Below are 25,772 nucleotides of genomic sequence, written 5' to 3'. Positions count from 1 at the left end.
TAGATCTGTCATGACATCCGTGGTGGTTACTGGTACTACTACTCGCCGGGGCGCCGTAAATGGTTGATTGGTCGCCACCGGCCACCGGCCACCGGCGCGGCCCGCCGCCGTCGCTGTCCGCTCGATCCATCACGCCATTTGCAGGCCGGGGGCACGCGAGGCCAGCTCGGACACGGCCCCCCGCAGGTTCCATCCGTGCGTCGCGTGGCGTCGGTCCGCCTCTGCCGGCCACCACGCCAACTTCTTGTGCCACGCTCCATTGATTCCACAGCTTAGAGCTAGTACAGCCCACGCGGCGACGTACGCCCGCCAGGTGGTGCGAGGACGACCTGTCCGGCTCCGATCCGGCGTCGTTGGCGTTCAGTATAGGAAGTAACCTAACAAAAGTGAGGCTTTGTTCGTCTCGTCGTTTATAGTTAAATTGTGTAATTAGTTATTTATTTAACTGCACTAGGGAAAATATATGTGCCACACGCACGTATTTATTTTTCTTTTTGGAGAAGAGGTTTTTCCGCTTTATTTCGCCAAAACAAAGCAAGCGTTTGAGGTCAAGCGTGAAACAGTGCAGGCTCACACTGGAGCAAAGAAAAACAAAAGGGAAAAGCATCTACTTATTACAAGTATTGCGGAACAGACAGCACATATTTATTTTTTCTCATCAAGCAATGATGTTATTTATTTTTTTACAAAAATAATACACATTTTTTTCTTTTCTTTCCATAAAACAATGATGTCAATTAATATTCTTCCAAAACCATCAACCAATGATGCCATTTATTTTTCTTCTAGAAATAATACACGTCTTTTTTTTTTCTTCCATAAACAATGATGTCAATTATTATCCTTCCGAAAGAAAAAATGACGTGAATTATAGGTTAATGTATGTGCAACGAAAAGTATGTGTATACTAAAGAAAAATAATACGTAAGTACATGTCTTTCTTTTCCTTCCATAAACAATGATGTCAATTATTATCCTTCCAAAAGAAAAAATATCATGAATTATGGATTAATGTATGTGCAAAGAAAAGTATGTGTATACTAAAGAAAAGTAATACGTAAGTACACGTCTTTCTTTTCTTTCCATAAACAATGATGTCAATTATTATCCTTCCAAAAGAAAAAATGATGTGAATTATGGGTTAATGTATGTGCAAAGGAAAGTATGTGTAAAGAAAAGTAATACGTAAGTACAAGTCTTTTTTTCCTTCCATAAATAATGATGTCAATTATTATCCTTCCAAAAAAATGACGTAAATTATATGAGTTAATGTATGTGCAAAGAAAAATATGTGTGCTAAAGAAAAGTAATATATAGGTAAAGGGGAGGATATAGGAAATTGATTGTGTAAAAAGTAATAAAATTTTGATGGAAAACATTGACGAAACCAATCTCTCCCTTCATTTCGTCAAACCTTTTAACTTGACAAGTGGGGTCTCAGTGAGGGGTACAGTAGATCTAATCTTGGTAAAAAAAGTTTTCAATTATTTCAATTTTTTATAAATAGATTTAATGCTCCTTGTATGTATCTGAAAATTCGATGTAATATGTACTATAAGTAAATTGAAAGTTAAACATGACCTGAATTTCTTCCGGAAGCTGACTGCTAGATCGCTTCGGAAGCGATCAAGATCTGGGAGCGCGCGCGCGCCAAAGTGGAGTCCAAGCAGGCGTGCTGATCGGATCTCCTACCTGTTGCAATGATCAGGATCCAAGGGCGAGCCTCCAAGAAGAGAAAAGATAAAGATCTTGTTTTTCCTTGAGGCGAGAAATGACCAAGATCTGGGATTAGGCGAGACCTATTTTTATTTTCTTCTACTACGATATGATTCAGAATATATTCCATAATTCGCCATCTGTGAAGATGCCATTGTTTTTTTTTTTCTTTTTAGTCCATCTATCGGCGATGCGATCTAGTATTTGTTTCTTTAATTTTTGTTGTGTGGAAAATGCAACGGCCAGCGGTGCGAGGAAGCGTCGAGCCGACGACTCCTTTGGAGGCTTGAGACGAGAAGAAGATCTGAGACACGTGCAGGGTCGCCAATGCAAATCATTAGGGACGATCGGGTTGTTTATAAATAATAAATAATGATAATTAAAAAGATATCCTCTCGGCTCGGCCCTCTTCTCCTCCAACACAAAAGAACAAAAACGGAAGGGACACGAATAAACGATCCTTGACGCGGAAGCCGGGAGGAGTAAAAAAATAATAAAAGCGAGAGAAAAAAAATAACTCCCCGGATGAGTCTCGGAGAGGAGAGGAGAGAGAAAAAGCGCGGGGGCGCGAACTACAACAGGAGGAGCATTGCAACAGCGAGCGTCACCCATCACCCTCTTCCCCACCCCGTCGTCGAGTCGCGTCCCCCCGATCCCCAAATCCACTCCTCGCCCCCCATGGACCACCACCACCACTTCACGCCGCCGCCGCCGTCGCCGATGGAGAACACGGCGGCGGGGGCGTCCTCCAAGCCGCCGACGCCGGCGTCCACGCCCAACTCAAGGCTCGCCTCGGGCGCGCCCTCCTCCCGGCACTCCGCCACGCCGTCGCACGCCTCCGCCACCGCGTCCGCGCCCACGCCGGCCTCGCGGACCGTCTACAGCGACCGCTTCATCCCCAGCCGCACCGGATCCAACCTCGCGCTCTTCGACCTAGCCCCCTCGCCCTCGCCCTCCCACGACGCCGCGGCCAGCGGCCCGGCCTCCTCGTCCGGATCTGTTCCAGCCACGTCGCCGTACTGCGCGCTCCTCCGCGCCGCGCTCTTCGGCCCCGACACGCCGGACCGGGTCGCGTCCTCGGCCACCGCGTGCTCCTCCTCCTCGTCCGCGGGGGCGTCGGCGGTGGGCACCCCCGCCACGGGGAATATCTTCAGATTCAAGGCGGAGGTGCCCCGGAACGCCAAGAGGGCGCTATTTTCCGGCGAGGACGAGGAGGACGCGCTGTTTCCCGGCATTTTCACCACGAGGGGCGCCGGGCCAAGGAAGATCCCAAGGTCGCCCTACAAGGTGAGAAGAGGAATTGGGGATTTCTTGATTGGGCCTTCTCTGTTTCTTGATTTTTTTTCTTCGACGTACCTCTCTACTTCTTGGAGTGTGAAAATTTTGATCTTTCGCTCACCAATTGCCTTAATTCATGAAACTGAAAGTCTGAAAAGGTCAGATTTTCAAGAATGTAGTGTCAATTTCGTAGGCTTTCTACTGATCGCTGTTGATTGCAGGTGCTAGATGCGCCCGCCCTGCAAGACGACTTCTACCTCAACCTCGTCGATTGGTCTTCACATAATGTCCTTGCTGTCGGGTTGGGCAATTGCGTTTACTTGTGGAATGCATGCAGTAGCAAGGTGGGTAACCGTGGTTATCCTTATCAGTGTATGGTTTCTGGCAATTGAAGATGGATGGATCCCTAACAGGTTTCTCATTGCGTAGGTCACCAAGCTATGTGATTTGGGGGTGGATGACAATGTTTGCTCTGTGGGGTGGGCACAGCGTGGCACTCACCTTGCTGTTGGGACAAATCAAGGCAAAGTTCAGGTATATCCCATTCTTAACTCGGCCATTATTAGATGATTCGTATCAGGCGAAGTGTGGTATTTGAATCTTGTTTAGGAAGCGTCAAGAATTACAGCTGTATGCAGAAATTGCAAGAAGATTTGACAATCTTACAATACTACTACTAGCTCAGCAGCAGGCAATGTGCCTTTTAGCACCTAGTATGGATTGGTTTATTTATGGTAATCTTTTCTTGTGATTGTACTCTTCTAAGTAATGTGGCCGACACAAAAATCTTCTGTGGAAGATCTTGATAATTGTACGCTTTTATGGAAAACCCCACTACTGTAAATGACATTCATTTATATGCAAAAAAACCCTCAAAGAAAAAATTCTATCCAGTTTTGCTTGAGTTACCCCCCCACCCCCCACCCACCCTTTTTTTTGTTGCTGAGAATTGATTTAGATATATTTGTAGAAATAGTGAAATGATCAGTCCTGCTATCCTTTCGTATTGATGTACAGAGTTGTGATTTAAAGAGTCTCTGGAAATCTGACTATCATATGGCATTTTATCTTATGTAGATATGGGATGCAACTCGCTGTAAAAGAATAAGAACGATGGAAAGCCATCGCCTGCGTGTAGGTGCTCTTGCATGGAGTTCTTCATTGCTTTCTTCTGGAAGTCGCGACAAGAGCATCCTCCACCATGACATCCGTGCTCAAGAAGATTATGTTAGCAAGCTTACCGGGCATAAATCTGAGGTAATCTATTCAAGTCCCTTGTAGTATTTTTTTTGAAGGACCCTTGTAGTATTTTCTTTTGTGTACTCATTGCATCAAATTTCTGATGCTGTCAAGTGTACCCATAATCCTAGCTTCATGTTCTTATTTTGATAATGTCTGGTTTCATAATTCTACACATCTTCTAGGTTTGTGGGCTCAAGTGGTCATATGACAATCGTCAGCTTGCATCTGGTGGCAATGACAACAGAGTAAGATGGCTATCATATGTTTCCATTACTTTGGAATGCTCTGTTTTTACGATGCTATTTCTTATGCTCATAGTAATATTCCCCCTTGTCCAGCTTTTTGTTTGGAATCCACATTCAGTACAACCAGTACTGAAATATACGGAGCACACGGCAGCTGTCAAAGCTATTGCCTGGTCACCTCATCTCCATGGTCTGCTTGCATCTGGTGGAGGAACCGCAGATAGATGCATACGATTTTGGAATACGACCACAAATACACACTTGAGCTGTGTGGACACCGGCAGTCAGGTAGTTTTCGTTTTTCAATGTTTAACACCCACAATCCTTGTTTATCTTCCAGCTCATTACAAAACTGTGGTTATTCTATTTTGAAGATTTTATATCACATCAATACAATTGTATTCTTAAAATAAGATCAGCAAAGGTGTAGACTCCATACCATTGAGGTGTAAATTACCAACTAAAATTTAAGTTTCAAAACACATTTCCAAGAAGCCATACTTCCACTGAAATATTTCAACAGAGGAAAACAACAACAAAGCGTTTTAATCCCAAGCAAGTTGGGATAGGCTAGAGCTAAATCCCAACATGAGCCACCGACAGGGGGTGGAGCTAGGGCTATTTGTCTGGGTCAGGTGACCTTGACAAACTTAGTGGAAGTTGCTGTTGATATCAGTCCATGACACCCATCCTCTTGTGGTGAGGACCCCAATGCTCTGCTGGCCTAACTCTCCCACAGACCACTGACAAAAAGGGTAAAGAAATCAATAATAGAAACAGAAGGTAAAGAACCAAACAAGGAAATGTTCATCGTCATTCACTTTTGATTCTGTTTTTTTTTTTTTTGAAGGTCACCGGGAGGGGAGAGAATCCCCCACCTGAATTTCATTCATTAGCCCTGGAATGGCCCATCAAATGGTTTAAGAAATTTTACAGCATTTTGATCTTGTGGTTACATTGCGGATTCAAAGGTAGCACACCAGGACACGCCAACAGCAAGATCACGTTGCGGTAGGCGAAAACTCCATGTTCTTGCCTCCTCCTTTGCAGCTCTCAGTACCGCACCAACTGGGTCACTTTGCTGGCGGAAGATGACATTGTTTCTGCGCTTCCACAGCTGCCAGCAGCATAACAGGAGAAAGGTGTCGAAGTGCTTGCCTGGGATGTGCGCAGGTGGCTGCAGCTGGGGGAGCTTCATCGGCGTCATGTTGGTAGGCAGCTCAACGTGGATTGCTTCCCAGAAGGAGGCCGCAAAGGCACAGTGAAATATGATGTGTGCGGTCGTTTCCTCTGCGTGATTGCAGACTTCACAGACCGCATCTGTCACCACATGTTTCCGCTTCAGGTGTTCCCGGCTCTGGATCCGCTCCTGTACTAGGAGCCAGGAGAAGAATTGCACTCTGGGAGGAGCCCGGTTGTGCCAAATGAAGGTGGCGAGAGGACTCCTGGTGTTCTGAGTTGAGCGCATCATCTTGTAGAGCGCCGACGTGTGTAGTTTGCCACTGGAGTCTGCAAACGGACTCGATCGCTGGTCAGGTGTGTCTGCTAGCTCCCAGGCTGCCATGATGGAAGTAAGCTGCTCTAGTTCTCCCAGCGCGACATCGGATAGCCTTGCTGTGAGCACATGGTGTAGTCCGGACCTGAAGATCTCTGCTACCGTCTGATCATCTTTCTTGCAGTGGCTGAGCAGCGCCGGGAAACGATCAGCTAAGGGGTCCTCACCGTGCCAAACATCAAACCAGAAGGATGTGGTGCGCCCATCCCCGAGTTGCACAGTAGTGATGGCCCGGTAGACAGGCAAAAGTTCCCGAAGCGCCGTCCAGTGTTGCCCGGTGATCTCTCCCTGCATACTGGCAATGCAAGAGTGGCGGCGCACCCAAGATGCCCAGGATGAACCTGCATTTTGGTGTAGCCGGTGTAGTAACTTGAGCAACAGACAGGTGTTCTGCAGAGGCAGATCTCGTACACCAAGGCCTCCATTATCCCTGTCAGCGCAAACCTGTTCCCAAGCCACCAGACAGCTTGCTCCCTTTGCCGTCTCCTCTCCTGTCCAGAGGAAAGCTCGTCGCCGCTGGTCCAGTTGCGCCAATGTCCCTGGCTTTTTTGGTAGTAACACCATGTACGACCGGTTGATACGTTCCAGCTGTGCAGTGCCTTGGTGAAATGCAGACAGGAACTGCATTACTTGTGGCTTGACAGTATTCCAGGCGGCCCTATAGAAACTGGGCCCAAAGCCATCAGGTCCTGGGGCACTCCCTCCATTCATCCCCTGCACTGCACGCCAAGCTTCTTCTTCAGTGAACTCAGCAGTCAGTGCCGGGGAAGCTCTCACGCGCCCCCTGTAGAGTTCAGTGACATCAAAGTGCCAGATGGGGTCTGTAGCAGTGCCAAGCATGTTCTTGTAGTATGCTGTCAACGCATCCACTTTCTGCTTGTGTGAGGTGATCATTAGGCCGTCCACCTCGATGCCGCGGATGGCGTTGCGGCGGAGGCGTTGGGTTGCATGAGCATGGAAGAAGGCCGTGTTTGCCACGCTGACGCCAGACCGCTGCCCGCTCCTTGATGGCCAGGCAAAGCCGTTCCTGGCACATCAGACGCACCTGCCTTTCAACCAGAGAGAGCACACGATCTTCTTCCAAGGTGTCAAAAAGAAGAACAAGGAACTTGCAATTTGGGATTAGAGCTGGAGGCGCCCTGGTACGCCGCGCCCATACCTTGGCCGCAGCACGCGTTGACTTGAGGCAGCCAGCGAGGAAACCGGCCGCGTCGCCGTTAGCCGGGGCATCAAGCCAGGCCGGGAGAACGCTCGGGAGGAAATGCTTGTTGTGAAGCCAGGCGTTTTCAAAGCGGAACAGTGAAGCTTTGGGGATTTCGGTGGACATGTGAACGACAATGGGGGTGTGATCGGAAGTCTGCCGGACCAGGGAGGAAAGCGATGTTTGCGGGAAGGCAGCGCACTGTGCATTGTTAACGAACATGCGATCAAGACGAGCTAGAGTGGGAGACGCACGCATGTTGGACCACGTGAACATGCAGTCCAAGAGTGGGAGCTCATTGACGCCCAACTCGTCAATAGCTTGGTTGAAAGCAGCAATGCGAGCAGTGTTTACAGTCCCAGTGTTCTTCTCGGCTGCACAGCGGATGAGGTTAAAATCTCCGGCCAGAAGCCAGGGACCGTGAACTTGAGGCATTATCTCACGCAGACCGTCCAGGAAGATGTGTGTGTCCCGGTGGTCGGCGGGTGCATAAACATTGGTGACGGTGAGGCGCAGGTCCGTCATCGTGGAGGCAAGCACAGTGGTCAGCGTGTGCCGCCTAGTGATGAAGGACTCCAAGGAAAAGGAGTTGGTGTTCCAGGCGGTCAGGATCCCTCCCCGAGAACCGGACGCGCCCAAGCAGTGGAAGGATGCAGCGAGAGTAGGGGGGAGGAAAGTGTGGGCTTTGTGAGCTGTGATATCGTGCAGTTTTGTTTCTTGGAGACAGCAGATGGAAGGCGCCGCTGAGGCAATAGCATCACGTACAACATCACATTTCTCCGAGTCGCCGAGACCACGAACGTTCCACGACATCACGGACAAGCGCCGAAAATGTTCATTCATTGCAGAAGTAGAGCACCAAGTTACATCGGCGCAGGGCCAAACGCCGTCCAAGACAACAAACCCCAGCACGAATTGAAGCCTCAGAGATGAACTGGTCTCCGGCCTTGGCAACAAGACTACGAGAAGGTAACACAGAGAGGAGCAGGACAGGTCTCCTCCCAGGGTAAGAAGCCCACGAGAACAACAGACGAGCACAACAAACAGTTAAACACGCTGGCTTAGGACACATGATCCGGCGGCGCCACGGATCAGACGGTGCGTGTTGGCCGCCGGCAGGGGCGCAGTTGGGGAAAATCATGTCGCGGTGTTAGGCACCGCGCCAATGGCGCTAGCGGCAGCACAACCAAGCCCAGCAGCCCGGACGAGTCTGCGCAGATCGGCCACAGAGATGGGGATTTTGCTGTGGTTGAGCAGACCCTTCTTCTCCACTTGCTCCTTGAGGGCAGCTGAACAAGGCACAAGCGAGTTCTTGAGGGCCGTGCGTTGTATGGCCTTGTCAGCAACGCTGACGAAAGACGCTGTGGCCTTGGCGGCAAGGCGAGAGCTCTGGCGTTTGGGTTTCAAGTGCACCCGGGAGGCACGTGGACGGCGTCCCCGGCGTCCACGCAGGTCAGGGTCCTCCGAGGGGAGAGGGGGGTTTTGTGAGTGCACCTCGGGGCCGGCAGCTGCGGGGAGGATGATGTGCTCAGCGGGAGGCAGGCTGGTGTTGATGTTTACGTCGTTGCCCGGCACTGGGGCAAGCGGGGAAGAGATGTTTGGAGGGACCTCTGCAGGTGGCAGGGTGGGTGGCGGTGTGGTGGTGGTGGGCGGCAGTGCTGCGGCGGTGCGCAGGGCAGCAAGAGAAGCGGCTACGTGGAAGAGCAGTGCGGTGACGTTTGTGAGAGCAGGTTGTGGTGCGGGTGGCACGTTCGGCCCCGGAACGATAGCGGAGGCGATGAAGGTGAGCGGGTCGAAGGTCGCGTTGCGGGGCGTGGGCGGGGGTGGTGGCGTGGTGGAGCGTGAGAAGAATGGCACGGCCCTCACAGTCCCACGCGAGGCGGTGATCGGGACGGTCTGGTGGTGGCGAGGCATGGGGGTGAGCACGCGGGCGATCGGCATGGGACACGAGCTGAAGCGGTGGCCGCAGCCGCGACAGTTGCGGCAGCGCACGGGATCACGACAATCTCTCACCAGGTGGTCGCTCGCAAGGCAGCGGAAGCAGCCAGTGCTGGAGACAATTGGAGTGGGGCGGCGCGGTGGGGTTTGGCGAAGTTTGGCCGGGGTGAGGAGCGCTTTGAGATAAGGCGCTCGGACGGCAGGTTGGTGGAAAGCATTTAGGGCGGCAGCTCCCGCCGTGGGAGGCAGCTGGCCGCCCACGCCGTTCCCAGTGCACGTGTCAGCAGCGGAGGGGGTGGGCACGATCTTGTGCCGAGGGGCAATCCCAGGTGCATTCAAGCGGAACTCGCCTCTCGCAGCACGCCCAGCGCCATGCTCCATTTTGTCTCGAGCTCCTCGCCGCATTAGTTGATTTTTCTCGGCAGCAGCACGTAGGTCAGAGGTGGTTGAGACTGCAGTAACTGCAGCCGCAGCCGCGGCGTCGTTGCAAGCTCCGGTGGTGCGCGACGCCGCAGCCACCGCCGTGGCCATGGACGAATGCGTAAGCAGGACGGACGAACCCATGCAAAGACGCCCTCTAACAACAATGGCATTAGCAACGTTACGATTTGCTACACGAACCCGAAAAACCCAGGGACCAACACGCGTGACCTCAAGGCGACTCGGAGAGACAGTAATGGTGTAGTTCAACATATTGCGCACAAAAGCAAGGTTGTAACGTGCGTGAAGCAGGGCAGGTGTAACCCAAAAGAGCGCGGTGTGAGGGGATGGGGCGATGGAACCTGGAACTGCAGTTGTGTGGAAATCAAGCAGGAGCTGTTCTTGAAGACGTTCTCCCGGCCTACCAGAGGAGGCTCCGAAACTTCGCAGCGCGCCGCGACCTCGCCGTGCCTCAAGTCGAGGCGTAGCTTGCGGCGCTGGCGAAGGGCCGGTGGACCGGCGGGCGGTGGTGGTGGCTGTGGTGGGGTTTTGGTGGCGTGGGATGGCAGAGGGGGAGAGATCCGGCGGTTCCGCCTCGGCGTCGTCACCGGAGCGTTCGCTAGGTGCGAGCGTGGGACTCATCTCGGGGTCAAAATCCGCAACCTTTTGATTCTGTTTGAGGAGTTACAGACATCTCTCAGACCACTGTGAAAGCAGGCAATTGTTTGTATAGAATTGGGGACAGGGTAGTGTTGAACATCGTTTTTGCTTACAAATACTGATGGGGAGTTAAATGACTTAACAGGTCTGCAATCTTGTGTGGTCAAAGAACGTAAATGAGCTTGTTAGTACCCACGGATACTCTCAAAACCAAATAATTGTTTGGAGATATCCAACAATGTCTAAGGTATGGTGCAAGCTTATTCTGAAATTATATTTTATATATACCTGTTATGCTGTATCAATCTCATTCCCCTTTGCTATTTGCAGCTTGCCACTTTGACAGGCCATACATACAGAGTGTTGTTTCTAGCTATTTCCCCTGATGGACAGGTGAGTCTTGATTACTTGTCCCGAGTTGTGTTTTGATATACCTAGCATATTTTGTTCTCACTGGCTTCCACTATTGGTATCAACAGACCATAGTTACTGGTGCTGGTGATGAAACACTCCGGTTTTGGAACGTGTTCCCCTCTCCGAAGTCCCAGGTACTTAAATCTGGAAAGATGATTTCATTGCGAACATTATCTCATTTCTCATATAGTTTCCTAACTTAGCTTGGTTCATCTTGTCCTGCAGAGTTCTGACAGTTTAAATTGCATTGGAGGAACATCATTTGTTAGAAGCTACATCCGGTGACACTTAAATGTAGTTTCCTTGGGCTCATAAGATTATTGCAGGCTTGCCGCATATGTTGATGATCATCGACATCATTCCATTTGCCACACCCATGCCACCAGGTCATCAACCATCAAAGCTAGCCGGATTTTTGAGATAGCACGATGCATTGTGATGAACTGGCTTGCGAATCTGGGCATGGCTCTTTTGCTGAGAGAGTGTGCATATTTATCAGAGCAGTGATGCTGTAGGAGGAACATTGCTGAAGGCTTCGAGTATCAGCATTGTTCCAATTGATAAGAATACGCCCTTTTGTTTTTGCTCCCTTTTGCGAGTCAAACCTCGACCTGGAGCTGTTTCTGTAATCTGCTAGAAGCTAACCAATTCAAAACATTTACTAACTCAATAACTCATGACGTCCATTTCATCTATGTTGGTATGGTGTAAAATGAGAATACATCTGTTCCAGATTCATTGTTACTGTCTTGAAAAGGAGGGCTGATGTGCCTGGAATTCACTTGTTTCATATTAAGATTCATAAGAAAATAATTGTTCATTATTTAATGACCTGAATGTCAAGACAGTGCTGAACTTTTTGCTTATTAGCGCATGACTATTTTTTTATGTAAAGTGATTCTCAGCTTGTAAAGTGTCGGAACACTTTTGATTAGAGGATCCAGCATATGTAACACTTGCGTCATGCTATGGTGGCATTGTCAGTTGTCACTTCTTGGCAACCTATATAATTCAAGACAATTAACAGCTCAATCATGTCAGTAATTAAAGTCCTGCAAGAACTAGATTGGTTCTGGACCATCCAGGTTGAACTGTACCTGCTAAAATCGAAGCTTTCACACTTATTCCCATCTCACGAGGAAGATAGGAGAAGGATTGGGGAAATATCTCCACGGACTTTCTCAAAAAAAAAAATCTCCACGGATCAGTAGCAGTTCGAAGTGTTAAATAATCTTCTTGAGCAGAATGGCCTCTGCTGCTGGTAGAGAAAGATCCTGTGTTTGGAATGACCACAAACATGTCTTGTGTCCATCCTTGCGCTTGAGGCTAGGATGAAAGTGCCACCTGCTCAACCCAAATCATTACTACTTTGCTGTAGTAACTCTGAATCCTCAGGATCTCTCCCGAAGCCTCTCGGCGCTACAGTGAAGAGGGGCGAAAAAGAGGCGACCGGCTTTCCTCCGTCTGCCGCTGGCGGGGGCGGCGGTCTTCTTCGCCTCCGACGGCCGTCTTGGCGTCGGGAGGTGGAGAAGACCGTGGATCTCTCGCTGGCGGGTAGTTTAGGTCCTAGGTATCTAGGTTTGGTGTCCTGGCGACGGCGGCGAGCGGGATGGCCGGCGTTGCAGCGGAATAAGTCCCTCCACCCTGTTTCCCGTCGCGGCGGTGCGAGCTCCGGCGCCTTCGTGAGGGCTGTGAGGGGAAGCTCTTCCAGGTTCGTTTCCTACGACCTGTGCTGGGCTTGTACAGGAGTCTTCTTGAGGTTGGTGGTGCTCTGGGTTTTTCGTTGCTACGGTGGCGGCAGTCTGGAGCGCTGCCTCCTCTTCTTCGTGTCCGGCAGAGTGTGCAGAAGGGCGACGGCTTGTTTTGTGGTCTGCTGGGAAGTGGATTCGTTCTTCTTGTCTGTCGTCGTTCGACGGCGTGGGCGGATCCAGGTTCAACCGAGCGTGGGGTGTGTCCCCGGCCGATGGGCGTTCAAGGTTCAGTTCTTCTCGTCTCCAGGGGTGAGATTCTACTGCGGCTTCTCTAAAAGCTTTCGGGCGATGGCGCTTGGCTTGATCCAGTGGAGGCACCACCAGTCTTCAGCTTCCCTTGGAGCCTGCGGCAAAGATGGAAGATGGAGGCGACGGGTGTTCGTGGTGTTCATGGAGGATCTGTTGCTCTTTCTGTATCCTTTGCTTTCGTGTGTACTCGTCGTTGTATGTTATCCTTACTATCTAATATAGATGAGTGCTTTGATCAAAAAAATCATTACTACTTCGCTATGCCATGATAAGCTCTGAACTCTGCCCGGCTCTGGTGCAGCGTCACGGTCTGATGGCACGGGCTCCCCTTGAAAAGGCAACACGGGGATGGAGTTTATCTGGGTTAGCTGCTAGGTTTCTCAGGTACACTCGTGTCTGAGGTAACAATCGTACTTGCACCTTTGCAACCTTCAAGTGATGGAGCCGGTGCTCAACTAACAATACGGCATGGCCATCGCCTTTCTTCTTCAGCGATGGCGCCGGGCCGAATTGGACCATCAGGAAAACTCCTGGAGCAAGCCTTTCATCACCAACCGCCTACTTTCAGACGACGGGGAATCGGTCGAACGAACTGGTGTTAGCATGTGACTGAATGGTCATCATGAAGAAGTTGATGTCCGAAGCTGCCTGGCGATGGAGGGAAGTCTCGTCCCTTTCTCCTCCTTTTTGAGTCTGCTGTCAGAACTCAGCGACGAAGTGATCCTTGAGGTTCAGTGTGCGATCAGATCTCCTACTCCTCGAGCGATGTAGGCAGCTCTGACCCTATTGCCAATTTGCCATGAAACACGTTTACCAACGAACAGTACCAGTAATCTGTTACATTGATCTGTTTGACGAATGGTCTTGTCAGTAAGCTCCCAAACGAAGCAAGCTGCAGCAACCACGCTTGCAAACAGTCTGGGCCGACCCGACGGGAACAAGGGACAAGGTGCGGAGGCTGAGGCCCAGACAGAGGAGTGGATGGAGATGGAGTAGCGTCGAAGCCCGGCAAGAGGAGGAAGACGAAAAGGGATGGTTGGAGTTGGAATGGCAAGCAGAGGATGGACGCGGATAATGGCTGTAGGTGGAGCAACCAACCAGGCGATTGGGACCCTTGTACTCCCCAACAGACGCCCCTCACCAACCGAATTGAATTATTTCTCCACAATTTCGGGTGCCCTCGGCCTCGCTCCCAGCCCAGCCATGGGGCACGCGTTAAAGACTCGAAGAAGCAAAGCAAGGACATCTCTGGATGCTGCTGTGGATCTTTCTCTATCTCTTTCTTTTTTTTTTCCTACTTGTGTTGAATGTGTGATTTGGTCAAGGAACGTGTGGAGCTTGGAAGTAACCAACCAAGTACTGCATCAAGCAAGCGCTTGTCGTACCAAATGGAGGCGGTTCTGCACCGAAACCTTTGTTGAAGGCTTGAAGCTACCTAGTTAGAAAAGAAGTAAACCCTCGTGCCAGGGCCTCTGTTCCTTCTCCCTTGGCCTTTGCTTTAGGAAAAAAAAAAGATAGAAAGCTTTGCTTTTCGCAAAGTTTCAGGTCCTAGTCCTACAACCAAATGGATTCCGTAACACGATATTTGAAAAAAGAAGGGTGCATTCCTGCTTTTGCCCTGCACATGCAATCCAAAGCCCTATGCTTTGTTCTCTGTCTTTGTGATCCTTTTGGGCATGCGTTCTAGTGCAGCGAAGAGGTTGATCCGATAGGTCTCCCGTTCGTGTCGTTTACGTGCAGGCTGCACTCGGACTTGGAACACTTCACTTGTGCAGGTGTATCAGGTGTTAGCTTTCTTTCTCGATTCAGAAGAATAAGTTAAGCAGTCTTTGCCGGAACACTGAATTACATACAATCGGAATTTACTCTACTTGGAGCACAACAGGGCTGCTTTTGGTCGAGGGAGGTTCAGGAAGCCGCTGTTGGTATCGTGGTGGATTGATTGATGGTCAGAGAGATTTTGGTTTGGGTAAGGCTCTCTCCTCTCCTGTCGCTCGCGTCTCGTACGTCTCGGATGATGACGTGAAGGCGTACTACACATGTCCCCGCAGGATTCGAATCCGATCGCTCGCCGCGGCACTGTGGATCCGATGCGACGGGGACGCGGCGTGGAAAAATAGGGGGAAAAGGTTGAGATACCCGTTGGGTCGGGGCTCCTGTCGCCGTGCTAGTACTATGGATGCAGTAGATGTGGCGGCTACAGACTGCAGCCAGACTCTGACGATCGAGAAGATGTCAACAGCGTCACCGGAGACTTGAGGCCGATGCGTGCTGGGCGTCGTCGCTGCTGGTCTCTCTCGCTCCAAGCAACGAAACAGAGGCGATCATACCATTACTCTGAAGCATGCAGAAGCAGGCCCGAGGGATGGTTTCAATCCTTGGGAAGGTCATAGCCTCAGCCTCATAGGATGTCGTGGATTGGGACGAGACGACTAACCGACTAGGTAGCTAGGGTGAGGCAAGGCAATGGAGGGAGAGCCGAGGGGCGGCCGTGCCCGTGCGCGTGCGGCGGCAGGCACCGACAGGCCGCGCGCGGTCGCGACAGCTGTGCTGTGCGCGCGCGCCCCTACCACGTCCACTACCAGCGCGGGGCGGGTGGCGCGCGCCGCGTCGCTGTCGCGGAACTCGTTCCTGCTCCCTCCTCCGGCCTGTTATCGTCGGCCAGGCTTAACCACCGCGCGGCGTCGAACGCGATTGCCGACCGCGCCCAATGCAATGCAACTACTATCCGCGGCGGCGCGGCGCGGCCACCCCAACCACCGTGACCCGCCCGCCCGCCCGCCGGCCCAGCCGCGCGTCGCGCTGCTCTCGGCCGAATATAGCATTGTACTTGCAGATTCGGGGGATGGATCGGCGGCCCGGCCGGCAGTTGTACTAGCACATTCTAGTCCTCCTACAGTGCCGGTAGTGGTGTACAGTACATGCCTACCACAGTGCACCTCCACCTTGGCAATGGCAAGGACGGTCTCCTTTCTTTACTTTTCCCTCTACGCCGCCACTACTACTACGGGGCTAGTGCTGCGACAGTAGTGAGTGAGTCGTCGTAGGATGGCCTTGTAATTTTTCGCGATAAATCTAACAACGGTAATTAATCGGTGATTTGCTACAGTGATGCTACAGTGATGCTACAGTAACTATCCTATAATCACACGTCAAAGGCCTCATTAGATTCTTCAGGGTCAGATTCTGAAGTTGGTTTTGTAAACTGATTTTGTTTGACACCGTAATTAGCGATCAAAATATCACTATTTACTAGCACGCTCTCGCACATCACAAACCAAACGGGGCTGATGTCTGCACGCTTGCATTGCATCGTTCTCAAAATTGGTTTCCTAAAATAGAAAGAATGCTCCTCTGTAGTCTGTAATCTCTCCCTGTTCTTGGCGCCTCTGTTCTTACGCTGACCAATATCCCTAACAAACTTTGGAGCGGCAAACGGTCATCGCATCGCATTAATGTTTGACAGATTCCAGTAAAACCTCCGCCGCCACTCCCAACCGCATGCAAAACCTGACCACACGCGGGTTTCGGCTCGACGTCCCCGTGACCACACTTAAGCAGGCCTTTGCCCTCCTCGCCTTTTTTGCCACACAATCACCGTTAGGTCATTCTCAATGGAAATATCGTCATACAGTTATCAACACTGTAAACTAGATAACTGAGTCGGAAGAATATTATGATGATGTCACTCTTCTTATATCTATTCTATGTCACTCTCTTTTCTCTCTCTTCTGTCATATCACCAAAATTAATACTCATGATACTCCCATTGAAAGTGACCTTACACTCACGAATCTCATGAGAAAGGAGAGAAAGAAAAAACTCTAATTTCATCGGATTGCACTACTGTTGGCATCATCCGTACTGCTGAGGAAGAGCTAGCGATGCCTTTTTCCCCCTATATATATCTTTCAAGTTTCTCGTACCATCATATGCCACCGCTATTTTTCAAGACAAAGGAAAGAAAATAAAGCACCAGAGCAGCATACAACAATGAATTGGCCGAGAAAATATGGGATGGCACGGCTGGTTCAGGTTCAGGCCGGGCAGCCTCCATTGGTTTCTTCAGGGCCTTGTTCCGCTGTCAATTCTTTGCCAGGTTTCCCCAGCAATAATACAGAAACGTGACCCAACCGGGAAGAAGAAAAACGAGGGAGAGCTAGCCGTTGCAACTCGCGGCCAGCAGGTGAAAACCGGAAGGCCGGCCGGGGGACCATGGTCCATCTTCCATGGCGGGCTATGCATTGTCACCAGCTCGATCGATGGCATCCCATCATCAGAGGCTCCGCCCTACCCTACCCCCTACCCCAAATCGCCAGCAACAACCAGCGGAATAATCCCCGTGTGCGAAACGTGTGGGGCTAATTCTCCACCACCACCACCACCACCATCAGTTGGCACCAGTCCGTCGTCGTCCAGCCGCCGATCGACCAGCGGGCGAGGCGGCGGCATCCAGGTCGGTCCAGCTAGCGCGATTCCTCCTCCTCCGGACCTGTGCCCGCCCGTGGTGGTCCGCTCTGTTGGCCCGTCGTCTCCGCCGCCGGCGGGGCCGCGCGCCGTCGAGGTGACCGCCGCAAGTACATAATGCATGCGCTCCAGCGGCCCCTCACGACTTGACCACTATTATAATAATCTTTATAGAGATAGGTAAAAACGATTAATCGGAATATTTTTTGCAATTGTTTCTGATCAAAGGTCATCATAAATAATTTCTTTTTCAAGACGGTTTGCTGCCCGCCTCCATTAATTAATTAAATAAAAAATAAACAAAAAAACTCGTCAACGTGCCAGTTGAACCCAGCGACGCGCCTACGCTCGCCGTACCGAGCACCGCTCCCGAGTCTCGCTCGGCTGGCCCCGACACCAGCGCCTCGCCCCGGCGGAGCCGCCGCTGCTCCCCGCGCCACCGCCTCGCGCTGCACCCGCGACCAGCCTTGCGACACCGCAGCCTCGTGGCACCGCGCTATCGCGGCTTAGCCTTAGAGTCGTGTGCCGCTACCGCCTCATGCCTCACCTAGCGTCGTAGCCCCATCGTGCGCGGCCGCACCGGCTGAGTGCGGTGGAGTGGAAGAGGGGCGCCAACGGCTGAGCATGGTGGAGAGGGAAAGGGAGAGAAATGTGAAATCTTAAGAATAAGCGCGATATCAGATCAAGATGGGCTGTTTGAGCTCTAAATTGGCCCTGTATTTGCTGAGGCGATCCTTAGCGAGCCTGTCTCGGTTAACAGATTTTACGAGGTGGAGGTGGTTAAAAAAATCGTTTCGATTAATAAACAATGACCGTCTTGGTGGTATAGACGGTTGAAATTTCTGCCTACCTTAAAGATGTTTAAAAAATGTCATGGTAAATTATTTTTTTGTAGCAGTGGACTGCGCAATAACTCGACCCCTCCTCGCTCGACTCCATCGGCTACCGTCGGCGTCTATCAGGGCATGTACAACAATTTAGACTGCTGCTGTCTATTTGATTTGCTATGTCACACGCAGACAGCTAAAAAGACAGCTTGTACAGTGAGTTGTCTATTTAGCTGTCTGCAAGCTATTTAATTCAGCTATAAAATTTGTGATCAAGTGTGCATTTCATCTTTGTAGAATCCATGGTGCTCTCAATGCATAATATTAAATTAAAATAGAGAAATTGGAGAAAAGCTAGAGATATGATAGGATTGTGATGATAAAATATAATGGAAAAAACGTAGGAACATACGAGAAGAGGTGTTTGGAATACATGAAATAGAACATAGGAAATTATGATTATTAAAATAATCTTATAGGAAAAAAAAAGCTAATTAGCATATAGATCGGAGATCTCCATCAGGAGCAGGTCGACGCCATTGGGAGGTCACAACGGCGGTCGCAACGGAGACGAAAGCAATTTACCAGATTCTCCAGCGATGCTTTGCCTTGTTCTGTCTCTTCTTCACGTGATTTGCCTCGGGTACGCGACGATAGAAGGGAGGATTGGGGAAGGTACGTGCCCGGTGGAGATGAATTGGAGGGAGACGTGAGCACGGAGGAGAGGGAGATTGGGGGGAAGAAGAGCGTGCGGGGAGGAAGAAGCATGCGGGGAGGAGAGGGAGATGGGGGGGAAGAAGAGCGTGCGGGGAGGAAGAAGCATGCGGGGGAGGAAAAGCGCGCGCCCGCATCGGATCGGAGCCGCCGTCGACGACTCGCAGCAGGTATGCAGCGCGCTTCGGGAGCCGGCGACTCGCATCGGAGCACGCGACCGCGCCGTAGATGAACGAGACGACGGCGACGCCCTCTCTCTTCATTTAACATCCGCCACGTCGACATTTTAAGCTGAGTTGGACACAAATAGACGGCAGCTGTCTCTCTTTGTACATGCCCTCATCGTCACGTAGACACGTAACTACGTAAGTACTGATGATTGGTGGTTCTCTGGTGGCCCGAAGGTGGCGGCCCTGGCCTGAAGGTGCAGTTCAGTAATCCGGCTACAGGCAGGTAATAAGACGAGATGGCGGAGCACGGTCATTATCAAAATTCAGATGGACTCTGCTCGCTGGCATGCCGTATTAGCTAGCTATACAAAAGATTAGAAGGCAGCCTAGAAGCAACGAACAAGCAGATAAGGAGAGCTCGACTGGGCCCCGGCCCGTGCATGGAGCCGAGAACAGGCACCGACAAAGTCCGGACACTGCGTTTGCTGGCCTCACCTAGCCTGGCTGCCAACAGCTAACAAGCCACTGCTTCATGTTTCTTTTCCTTTTTCTCTTTTTATTTCTCATCCTGTAAAAACTCACTATTCTTGTCACAAATATATAATTAATATGTGTGCTCTAACAAAGATGAGAAGCATGCATGTACAATTGACCAATAAATTATAAACATGCCGGCCGGATTCATTCAGGAATAATCAGAAACAAATAGCCAACCAGCAGGCAGCGTGTACGTCATTATCCGTCTGTTAAGATATGATCAGACAAAGCAGCAGCAGTAGCATTAGCAGGTGAGGCCCACCACGGACGACTACACGGCCAGCAGCTATCCCAACAAACACCAATATAGTAATACACACATACACGCCTGCTAATTCTTTAAACACAGGACATGCGATTAATTAACGCCGCTGATCCATCTACTAATGCTTGCTTGAGTAGCTAATAATGAGCCGGGCCAGTAGTAGTAGTAGTACTCCTACCATAGCAGCTGCCGGAGGGCATGCATGCTTCCCGTCGTCTAAAGCCAATAATGCAGACGACGACCGAGCGAGGCAAGGCAAGGCAAAGGCAATGCATTGCACCCGCCAATTCCCGGCGCCAACCGCAAGGTTGGTAGAGGCGACCAGCTCCCAAACGCCACCAAGAGTATTTCTTGAAACCAACTCCTAAATATTCAAATTGATTTTTCACCAAATGAGAAGGAAAGAGATTGGATTGGCTTGTTTATTAGTTTATTTAGACGGATTGTTCTGTGCGTGATTGACACCACAATTGTATTTTAGGGCAGTCCCAATGGTAGAAACTAACACGGTTTCCATAGCAAAAGAAATCATCTATAGAAACCATTCTTCACAGTGGTAATGTCTTCGAATAATAATTGTTTTCTCTTTCTCTCTCCCAATTCCACCAATGGGGAGTGTTGCATTAACCCCATAGAAATTAGTGGTTTCTCCCCAATAGTAGACATAAAATCATTTCTATGATTTGTGCTCTCTTTCTTCATTAACTAGGCTGCCACATCACCATTTTGCTTATTTGACAAGCTATTTAATAGAGATAGAAACTACCATTAATACTCCATTGGGAGTGCCCTTAGAAACCGTACGCACCGCGCATATCGTTTATTTGACCTTAAAATCAGTGCTACAGTTCATGCCAAACTTCGATGTATATATAGTGCACCAAAAAAACAAATAATCAATTAGTCTGTACTGCTGTGTATGTGCCATGCATTTTTCAGCAGATTAACAGAAATAAAGGTGTGCCTAATTGCACCACTACTGAATCTGCGTGCATGATGAACAGAAATTATACAGCATGAAAGAGTTGCATGTAAACAGTGAATATTCAGCAGATAACTTATGCATGGATGCACCTTATCTTATTTTTCTTGCCTACATAGCGTCCGGACTCCGGAGTACGTAGTAGTAGTAGTATAAGCTAAGTTATGCATGCGCTAATTAATATAAGCTGCAAGCAAACTTTTCTTCAAAGAAGAAAATTAAAAAATAAATGGGAACACACACATATGATCCATGTGAAGAAGCTAGCTATATACACTTCTAACCCCCTTGTATTATATTATATATATTTGGAAGAAAAAACACATTGGTGCAACTCTTGGTAGCTAGCTAGCTACCTGTAGCTAGGCACTTCCTTTAGTTGTTCCTCTTTGGGCTGGGCAAGCTTAGATTCCAAAGCTTCTTCACCCTCCCTTCCTATCCCCCACCTCCATCCATCACCACTTCTTGTCTCTCATCTTTCTTACCGCCCGCCGCCCGCCGGCCGGCTTTGCAATTCATTCAACCTCCCTTTTCTTTTCACCCGGCCAGAGAGCTTGCGTTGTATTCTTCTCCGATCCAGCGTCATCAGCTCAGCCTGCAGCAGGTCCCGTCCCGGGCGGCCGCCTTAGCTTTTTGCCTTGCCGTTTCCCCCCGGCTTAGGAACCCTCGAAAAGACGCCTCACCATCTCCTTGGTGTCCTTGCTAACTAACTCCCCATTAAATTCTTCTTCCTCCCGCCGGGAGCTAGCTGCCCGCCCGCTCCTCCCAATTGCTTCATAAGCTAGCTAGCTAGCTGGTCATCAGCTGCCTGCTGCCCACACGTACCCAACGTCCCCACGCCGCGCACGCAAACCGGCCGGCGGGAGCACCAACCGGGCCAGCAGCAGGCCGGGAAAGCTAGCGCCACGACCGACCGAGCAAGCTAGCTTGCTAGCTCTATTAGGTGCCCGCCGCCCGCGCGCGCAATTAAAGGAGGCGGCTGCAAGGGAGGAGAAGATCGTCGCCGTCGATCGAGCTGATCGGCAAATTATTAGTCTTCACGGTGGTGGTGTATCCATCCATCGACATATATATGCAGGGCGGTGGTGATCAAGGAGGGAGCCTGGGCATGGACGTGGGCTTCGCCGGCGGAGCCCAGTGCTCGTCGTCCTCGGCGACGGCGGCGGCGGCCGCCGCAGCCGCGGCGGAGGCGGAGGAGCGGCAGCTGCTCAAGGGGGAGATCGCGGTGCACCCGCTGTGCGAGCAGCTGGTGACGGCGCACGTGGGGTGCCTGCGCGTGGCGACGCCCATCGACCACCTCCCCCTCATCGACGCGCAGCTGGCGCAGTCCAGCGGCCTCCTCCACTCCTACGCCGCCCACCACCGCCCCTTCCTCTCTCCGCACGACAAGCACGACCTCGACTCCTTCCTCGTACGTCTCCGTGTATCAATCTTCCTGCTTGCTGGCCTGGCCACACTGCTGCCCTCTAAGCTAGCTAGCTTGCTTGTTAAACATGACATGCATCTAGCTAGCATGGTGATCGATCTGATGATTGCTTCTTCCATCCTATCTATGCATCTATCATATCGCTGTCGTCTTGATGCATGGTGATCGATCGATGATGTATATATATGCAGGCGCAGTACCTGATGCTGCTGTGCTCGTTCCGGGAGCAACTGCAGCAGCACGTCCGGGTGCACGCCGTGGAGGCCGTCATGGCGTGCCGCGAGATCGAGCAGTCACTGCAGGACCTGACCGGTAAGATGTATGATTGGCCTGGTGCTGCTTCCCCTTAGCTTGCTCCTTCAGTACGAGTAGTCTCCTTCTAATGAATTTCTCTTTCCATATCCTTTTTGGTGTTAGTTATTCTCTTTTTCTCAAGATTTTGCTTTGCCTATCTGGTGCACTTTTCTCGTCCCTGTGGTAGTTAGTCTGAATGGTACACACGCTCACTGTTTCTTTAGTTTTGCTGACGCCTGCAAGCGTGTACAAAGGTAAAATTAGTTGTAGCGTCGTCTTCCATGGCCTCTCTACCTCTCATGGTGTGTATTTGTGAGTGCCTTGCGCTTTATTAAGGCTTCCTCAATCCTCCACGCCATACAGGTTTTTATCTGCTGAGATTGATGGCCAAAATACTAAACAAGCGGCAGGAGTCTTTGCTAAAATTTAGCACCTATTAACACATATCTTTGCTAAAATTTTGAAGTCTTGGCTAAAGTTTAGCCCACCCCATTAGCACTCCATTTGGATATGCTAAACTTTAGCACTTAGGAGCATTAGCACTTGCTTCGATGAGCAATGGAATGGAATAAGAATGCAAAATCAAGTAGAGCATACGCGCGCAGTATATTCATTGGCTATTGAAGACTGAAATATGTTCCGAACTGATCATCAGTCGGATGATGACGTTAAGGCCCACGTAAAAAAAAAAGCCTAACAGCCCAATCGTACACGGCAAGGACAGAAGAAGAAATAAACCCTAATACCATCTCTGTTAGTGAAAAAAATGGCTGAAGCCACAGTAAAAAAGGTTCCTGTTTTGAGCATAATTTTCACTCTTAATTTTAAAGAACGTGTTTTTAAGGCTGCCAATGGTTATTATTTTGAAGTCTTCATAAAGGACGAATTTCAAACTTTTGACAACAAATTAAACCTAGCCAATTCTCCTATGTAGTTAGCAAGCTCAAAAGCATATATGGCTCCTAGTCGGAAGAGACATGGTGCTTATTATATAGTAGGACCACCCATTAGTTGGTAGAAAAAAGAATCATCGATAATATACCAACCATTCCAAGGGTACGGGGTACGGTATACGTATGTGTATGTATATGAGTCTTCCATGATAATTAAGGAAGGGCCTTGCATCAAAGAAGTTATTATGTATCCACATAGTTTCAAGAGGGTTCAAAGACTCATCTAATAATAAGATAAAAAGAATCATAAATTTTCCTTAAACAGCATATCATCATCTCCTTTATTCTCATTATTTCATCATTGCCACCACATACCCTATCTGACACGACCATGCTCGCCCTCGTATGATGAGAACATATATACTTCTTGCTCTTCCTTTTATAAGGGTATATTGCACCCCTCCTCCAAGTTATAGCATGCATGTGTACAAACTTCAACTATGACCCTTAAGTTAGGTCACCGCAGCAGCTAATCAAAATAATTATGCTCTTCTATAAAGGTTCAGGTTCACCATTTCAATTCTCTGCATCGTCGTCTCTACATGTACAGATATACTTCTTCAGGATTTCTTTCTTCGTTCCAACAAGTGGCCGTGCATGCTCAGAGCTGTTTGTCGATCGAATTCTTGCATGTCGTCTCGTCCACGTCCACAGAGCCTTCGTCATTCATGCATGCCCCCGTACATGCATGTCTGTGTGGTGTCTCACACTCACAACATACTGGTGATCATGATCTGAATAATCGATGCAAACGGCGATTGTCGACGATGAATTTTTCTTGTTTTATTTGAAGTCGATCCTTAAAACTTTGTTCGATCATTTCCTTTCACAAAAAAAGCTCTGTTCGACCATTCCAATTCAGGGGGCAAATTATCATTGCCGAAGCTAAATAAAAATCATTTAATGATCGATGAATGCAGGCGCGATGCTAGAGGAAGGCTCAGGGGCGACCATGTCGGAGGATGAGGACGAACCACCGATGCTGGAGGGGGCACTGGACATGGGCTCGGATGGGCACGACATGATGGGCTTCGGCCCGCTCCTGCCCACCGACTCCGAGCGCTCCCTCATGGAGAGGGTCAGGCAGGAGCTCAAGATCGAGCTCAAGCAGGTGAAAAAAAAGAAGGCATTCTTTGAACTGAATTTGAAGCTGGTTTAACTTTTACATCAAAATTTGCCAAAACAACTTACAATTTGGAACAGAGGGATTAGCAAATAAACTGAGATTTAAGGCTTTAAGCTGATGTGAGGTCCCTGTCGAATTCGTTGCAGGGTTTCAAGTCAAGAATAGAGGATGTGAGGGAAGAAATCCTTCGGAAAAGGAGGGCCGGGAAGCTGCCTGGGGACACCACCAGCATCCTCAAGCAATGGTGGCAGCAGCACTCCAAGTGGCCATACCCCACGGTGAGTGCATTGTAGCTATCATGCATGCATCCAAGAATGCAACCAGCCATCTGCTGCCTGCTACTGATGATGCATGGTGTGGTTGCTCTCCACATATTAGCTGTTCTCCATCGTCCAACTTGCTGACTAAGCTTGGCAAATATTCCTCGTGGCTTTTAATTATATGTATGGTTGCTAATGAGTTCTCTCGGGAAGGAAATTAAAAAAATTATGTGGTTTTTAATCAAAGTATATCATGTACGCTTCACATCCTAAAGATGATATCTTTTGAGTGGCTGGTACAGGAAGACGATAAGGCGAAGCTTGTTGAAGAGACTGGCCTGCAGCTGAAACAAATCAACAACTGGTTCATCAACCAGAGGAAGAGGAATTGGCACAACTCCCAGACGTCAACCCTCAAATCAAAGCATAAAAGGTGACCGCGGCCGGCCAATATAATAAATATAATGATAGATAGATGGAGTATATATATACTACCTCCAATAATGATTCGATACATCCCTCCAATGATTATTTCTGAAACACATGCATGTATGTATATTTGTGTGCAGGTGATGGATCGGAGATCGAGCTGCACAATGTATACCTGACACATATACCAACAACGCTAATCAAACGGAGCTGGACCATGGTGACTCACTAAAAATAAAAGAGGATCGACCGATTCAACTGTATATCTAGTCATTAGTCAGAGGTGACAGTTTCATGACACACACACACTAGTTCTGACCACTGGCATATTTGTTTGCTGTGATTTTTATTTGAGCTCGTATGCTCATGCACATTATTCTTGTTAATTACTGTATAGATATAAAGTGTCCCCACTGTACGTATATAATCTGAGGATTAATTCATTCCCTGTGCAAATTAAATACCATCATCAGCTGGCAGGAGGGGAAAAATAGAGAAAGATATTGCATTCATGTTTGCATTAGCCAAGCTGCTGTTACTCGCTCGTCAACAACAATCTGTTGCATTCAGAAAATATGGTGGCTGTTAATCATATACAGCTGCTGGTGCAAAACTGTTCAAACACGGATCGATCGGGATCTCTTATTGCTGTG

The 25,772-nt window shown here is 49.6% G+C and overlaps 3 protein-coding genes across 5 annotated transcripts; all 3 read left to right on the top strand.

Annotated features, from left to right (window-relative positions):
- The first annotated feature begins 2,244 nt into the window (after nucleotides 1-2,244).
- LOC120688209 (protein FIZZY-RELATED 2-like) lies at nucleotides 2,245-11,535 on the top strand. Its single transcript, XM_039970400.1, has 10 exons — nucleotides 2,245-3,003; nucleotides 3,216-3,338; nucleotides 3,424-3,528; nucleotides 4,072-4,251; nucleotides 4,419-4,481; nucleotides 4,575-4,769; nucleotides 10,401-10,502; nucleotides 10,586-10,648; nucleotides 10,735-10,803; nucleotides 10,895-11,535. The coding sequence occupies exons 1-10, from the start codon at nucleotides 2,395-2,397 to the stop codon at nucleotides 10,952-10,954; spliced, it is 1,569 nt and encodes a 522-aa protein (XP_039826334.1). The 5' UTR covers nucleotides 2,245-2,394; the 3' UTR covers nucleotides 10,955-11,535.
- Nucleotides 11,536-11,964: 429 nt separating this feature from the next.
- On the top strand, nucleotides 11,965-14,292 carry LOC120688210. Of its 3 annotated transcripts, XR_005681000.1 has the most exons (4): nucleotides 11,965-12,864; nucleotides 12,971-13,053; nucleotides 13,162-13,436; nucleotides 13,541-14,263. XR_005681000.1 is itself a non-coding variant. In XM_039970402.1 (3 exons), the coding sequence occupies exons 1-3, from the start codon at nucleotides 12,001-12,003 to the stop codon at nucleotides 13,280-13,282; spliced, it is 1,068 nt and encodes a 355-aa protein (XP_039826336.1). In that variant the 5' UTR covers nucleotides 11,965-12,000; the 3' UTR covers nucleotides 13,283-14,080. The 3 variants fall into 3 exon arrangements, 2 of the variants coding, with proteins under 2 accessions (XP_039826336.1, XP_039826337.1); XM_039970402.1 differs by having other exon boundaries at nucleotides 13,162-14,080; XM_039970403.1 differs by having other exon boundaries at nucleotides 11,969-12,864; nucleotides 12,971-13,070; nucleotides 13,162-14,292.
- Nucleotides 14,293-21,105: 6,813 nt separating this feature from the next.
- Nucleotides 21,106-25,629, top strand: LOC120692676 (homeobox protein knotted-1-like 3). Its single transcript, XM_039976050.1, has 6 exons — nucleotides 21,106-22,042; nucleotides 22,249-22,369; nucleotides 24,225-24,415; nucleotides 24,577-24,708; nucleotides 24,993-25,123; nucleotides 25,260-25,629. The coding sequence occupies exons 1-6, from the start codon at nucleotides 21,704-21,706 to the stop codon at nucleotides 25,261-25,263; spliced, it is 918 nt and encodes a 305-aa protein (XP_039831984.1). The 5' UTR covers nucleotides 21,106-21,703; the 3' UTR covers nucleotides 25,264-25,629.
- The last annotated feature ends 143 nt before the right edge of the window (nucleotides 25,630-25,772 follow it).

Source organism: Panicum virgatum, chromosome 9N, assembly GCF_016808335.1.
Source record: "Panicum virgatum strain AP13 chromosome 9N, P.virgatum_v5, whole genome shotgun sequence".
Classification (NCBI taxonomy): Eukaryota; Viridiplantae; Streptophyta; class Magnoliopsida; order Poales; family Poaceae; genus Panicum; species Panicum virgatum.
The sequence above is the reverse complement of the archived record's forward strand: the minus strand, read 5'-3'. Positions and strand labels throughout refer to the sequence as shown.

Excerpts from the sequence above, each read along its gene's own strand:
- LOC120688209 (XM_039970400.1), top strand. The coding sequence starts at position 2,395 with ATGGACCACCACCACCACTTCACGCCGCCGCCGCCGTCGCCGATGGAG. Across the intron at positions 3,004-3,215 it reads TCCCAAGGTCGCCCTACAAG|GTGCTAGATGCGCCCGCCCT; the intron begins GTGAGAAGAGGA and ends TGTTGATTGCAG. Across the intron at positions 4,482-4,574 it reads CTGGTGGCAATGACAACAGA|CTTTTTGTTTGGAATCCACA; the intron begins GTAAGATGGCTA and ends CCCCTTGTCCAG.
- LOC120688210 (XM_039970402.1), top strand. The coding sequence starts at position 12,001 with ATGAAAGTGCCACCTGCTCAACCCAAATCATTACTACTTTGCTGTAGT. Across the intron at positions 12,865-12,970 it reads TTTCGTGTGTACTCGTCGTT|CGTCACGGTCTGATGGCACG; the intron begins GTATGTTATCCT and ends GCTCTGGTGCAG. Across the intron at positions 13,054-13,161 it reads TTAGCTGCTAGGTTTCTCAG|CGATGGCGCCGGGCCGAATT; the intron begins GTACACTCGTGT and ends TTTCTTCTTCAG.
- LOC120692676 (XM_039976050.1), top strand. The coding sequence starts at position 21,704 with ATGCAGGGCGGTGGTGATCAAGGAGGGAGCCTGGGCATGGACGTGGGC. Across the intron at positions 24,416-24,576 it reads TCAAGATCGAGCTCAAGCAG|GGTTTCAAGTCAAGAATAGA; the intron begins GTGAAAAAAAAG and ends AATTCGTTGCAG. Across the intron at positions 24,709-24,992 it reads CCAAGTGGCCATACCCCACG|GAAGACGATAAGGCGAAGCT; the intron begins GTGAGTGCATTG and ends TGGCTGGTACAG.